We start from the raw sequence: 3,971 nt of genomic DNA, 5'->3' as shown, positions 1-3,971 counted from the left end.
TGTTGACCGGTTTGGCCGCTTTGGCATTTCACCAACCAGTAGCACAAAGAATGTAATACAAATTCTGTGTACAACTGAAAACCAATTAGCCTGTGTGTGTATGTAGCAGTGGGTGTGTGTGTGTAGCAGTGGGTGTGTGTAGCAGTGGGTGTTTGTGTGTGGTACATCTCTCACACTCATCCTTTTTTTTTCTCTTTCTCTCTCATTCTATTTCTCTCTCTCATCCTTTTTCTCTCTCTCTCTCTCATCCTTTCTCTCTCTCTCTCTCTCTCTTATCCTTTTTCTCTCTTTCTTTCTTTACCAGATTCTGACAGGATGGATACAGATGCTGAGCAGTCTGAGAGGGTGAGGCCATTGTTTTCTCACTCTCACTCTCTCACACACACGCAGACACACACACACATACACACACACACACACACACACACACACTCATAAATAGAATTGACGATCACATGGCAGTTATCAAAAGCTTGTCTTTAAAAGTATCTTTGTCCCTCCCTGTCCCAGACTGAGGACACTCTCTCACACACACTCTCACACACACACACACACACACATACACACACACACACACTCACACTAATGCGCAGTGTTCTAAAGCGTGTCTTTGTCCCTCCCTGTCCCAGACTGAGGACACACACATACTCACACACTCTCACACACACTCTCAGACGCACACACACATACACACACACACACACACACACTCATGCGCAGCATTCTAAAGCTCGTCTTTGAGCGTGTCTTTTTGTCCCTCCCTGTCCCAACACACACACACACACCCACACACAATCATGGCGCAGCATTCTAAAGCGTGTCTTTGTCCCCCCCCTGTCCCAGACGGAGGACAGGTTAGAAGGCGAGCAGTCTTCAGAGTCCGCAGAGGGCGAGCGAGTGAAGAGTGAGGCAACAGAACAGGACGTGGACGAGGAGCTGCGAGGCGAGGAGCGCCCATCAGGTGAGGGACGGGGGCAGGAGAGAGGACTGGAGCGCCCCTCAGGTGAGGGACGGGGACAGGAGAGAGGACTGTTCCCCCTGAGAGCTCACCTACAGTCTAGTCAAAGCATGACATCACAATGCCATTACACAAATCAACAAATCAAAATGATCAGAAAAATAGCAGCATCAACAACAACAACAGAAATATATATATGAACTAAACAAATATGATCTAATAACACAAGTATATATGAAAAATACAAATATGATACAATAAATGTACCTTGCCGTCTGAATGCATAGTGAATATGAATCCAGTATGGACACAACGGTAGCAGTGCAACAGAATGCATTTCCTTTATGGGCTTTAAACTGCTTTGGAGGAGTTAATGAATGAATGAATGAATGAATGACTAAATATACTGACTCTACAAAGCAGCTGATTCATGTAGCTCTGAATTAGTCAGGCTGGGTTTTTTGGTTTGTTTGTTTGTTTGTATCAACATGACTATGAAGAATTGTTGATCATGCATGTTTGTGTGTGTGATGAGGATTTCCTCAAGTGTTTGTACGTGTGTGTGTGTGTGTGTGTTTGTATGTAGGGATAAATCGATGTGTTTGTGTGTGTGTGCATGAGGGAATGTGTGTGTGTGTGTGTGTGTGTGTGTGAGAGGGGGTGAGGAAATGTGTTTGTGTATTTGGGTTTATGAGGCCAACTTTGCGCTCCTTCTTCCAGAGGAGGGCCAGGAGATGGGGCTAGTGCCGGTGGAGAGGGAAGACCCTATGAGGAGGGCGGAGCTAGACCTGGTGGAGGCAAACATCGCCACGGCAGCAGCTGCTGCTCTCGCCTCTGCTGCCACTAAAGCCAAGGTAAGCAACACACACACACACACAGAGAGAGAGAGAGAGCTCACACTGATCTCTCTCTCGCGCACACACACACACAGCTCACACTGATCACACACACAGAGCTCACACTGATCCCTCTCACACACACACACACACACACACACACACACAGCTCACACTGATCACACACACACACACACACACATAGAGCTCACACTGATTTTACTCAAACAAACACACACACACACTCCTCAAACTGATCCCATACCTCTCTGTGCCCCCTCCCCTCCTGTAGCACCTGGCCGCAGTGGAGGAGAGGAAGATCAAGTCTCTGGTGGCCCTGCTGGTGGAGACGCAGATGAAGAAGCTGGAGATCAAACTCAGACACTTCGAGGAGCTGGAGACCATCATGGACCGCGAGAAAGAGGCTGTGAGTATATACACACACACACACACACACACATACACACCCAGTCACCTTTGATTAGCTGGAGAGTAATGGTGAGAACCTATTAGCGCACACACACTCACTCTCACTCACTCACCTTTGATAAACTGGAGATTATTGATGAAGAACTTATTAGCACACACACTCTCACACACACATACACCCCCCCCCCCCCCCCCCCACACACACACACACACACACACACACACACACACACTGGAGGGATTTACTCTCAATTTTCTCCCTAGCTGTCTGATATGCAGATACAAACTGTGTGTGTGTGTGTGTGTTCACAGCTGGAGCAGCAGAGGCAGCAGTTGTTGACTGAGAGGCAGAACTTCCACCAGGAGCAGGTGAAGTACGCAGAGATGAAGGCCCGACAGCAGCTGGAACCACAGGCTCCCACACACACACCTGCCTACAACCTACAGCATGGTGAGCACACACACACACACACACACACACCTGCCTACAACTTACAGCATGGTAAGCACACACACACACACCTGCCTACAACCTACAGCACGGTGAGCACACACACACACACACACACACACACACACACGCACCTGCCTACAACCTACAGCATGGTGAGCACACACACACACACACACACCTGCTTACAACCTTCAGCACAGTGAGCACACACACACACACACACACACACACACCTGCCTACAACTTACAGCATGGTAAGCACACACACACACACCTGCCTACAGCACGGTGAGCACACACACACACACCTGCCTACAACCTACAGCATGGTGAGCACACACACACACACACACACACCTGCCTACAACCTACAGCATGGTGAGCACACACACACACACACACCTACCTACAACCTACAGCATGGTGAGCACACACACACACTCACCTGCCTACAACCTACAGCACAGTGAGCACACACACACACACACACCTGCCTACAACCTACAGCATGGTGAGCACACACACACACACACACACACACACACACCTGCCTACAACCTACAGCATGGTGAGCACACACACACACATACACACACACACACACACACACACCTGCACACCTGCACACCTGCCTACAACCTACAGCACGGTGAGCACACACACACACCTGCCTACAATCTACAGCACGGTAAGCACACACACACACACACACACACACACACACCTACAACCTACAGCACGGGGAGCACACAAACACACACACACACACACACACCTGCCTTCAACCTACAGCATGGTCAGCATGGTGTTTTGTTTGTTTGTATGTGTGTGTGTGCGTGTATATGTGTGTGTGTTTGTGCGTGTGCGTGCGCGTATCAGGGCGTGTGATGGCTACAGGTGCGACAGGTCAGATGATGGGCCCTCGACAGCCTGGAGCCCCAAATGGCATGTGTAAGTGAACATGAACACACACACACACACACACACACACGGACGCACATTTGAACCCACACACCCTCACACACACTCAGCGCATCCAAGTGAAAGGAAACCTTTTGTTCCCCATTCCAGACCCCACGCCCCCCAGCGCACAGCCTGATGGGATAGCGTCAGCTTCTGCTGGTCCTCCAGGAGCGCCACACATCCCAGGACGACCTCCGACAGACAGCTGAGACCACACCCCTTCATACGCAACCAATCGCACACAGCTGAGACCACACCCCTTTATACGCAACCAATTACACACAGCTGAGACCACACCTCTTTATACACAACCAGTCACACACAGCTGAGA

The 3,971-nt window shown here is 49.7% G+C and overlaps 1 protein-coding gene across 1 annotated transcript in view; it reads left to right on the top strand.

Annotated features, from left to right (window-relative positions):
• smarcc1b (SWI/SNF related, matrix associated, actin dependent regulator of chromatin, subfamily c, member 1b) overlaps positions 1-3,636 on the top strand; it is a 22,664-nt gene extending 19,028 nt beyond the window's left edge. The window contains exons 22-27 of the mRNA XM_031586106.1: positions 305-345; positions 844-961; positions 1,679-1,812; positions 2,087-2,221; positions 2,536-2,674; positions 3,557-3,636. Coding sequence (XP_031441966.1) covers positions 305-345; positions 844-961; positions 1,679-1,812; positions 2,087-2,221; positions 2,536-2,674; positions 3,557-3,636 — 647 coding nt within the window. The remainder of the gene's footprint in view (positions 1-304; positions 346-843; positions 962-1,678; positions 1,813-2,086; positions 2,222-2,535; positions 2,675-3,556) is intronic.
• The last annotated feature ends 335 nt before the right edge of the window (positions 3,637-3,971 follow it).

Source organism: Clupea harengus, chromosome 19, assembly GCF_900700415.2.
Source record: "Clupea harengus chromosome 19, Ch_v2.0.2, whole genome shotgun sequence".
Classification (NCBI taxonomy): domain Eukaryota; kingdom Metazoa; phylum Chordata; class Actinopteri; order Clupeiformes; family Clupeidae; genus Clupea; species Clupea harengus.
Note: the sequence above shows the minus strand (reverse complement) of the source record. Positions and strands in the feature narration are given on the sequence as shown.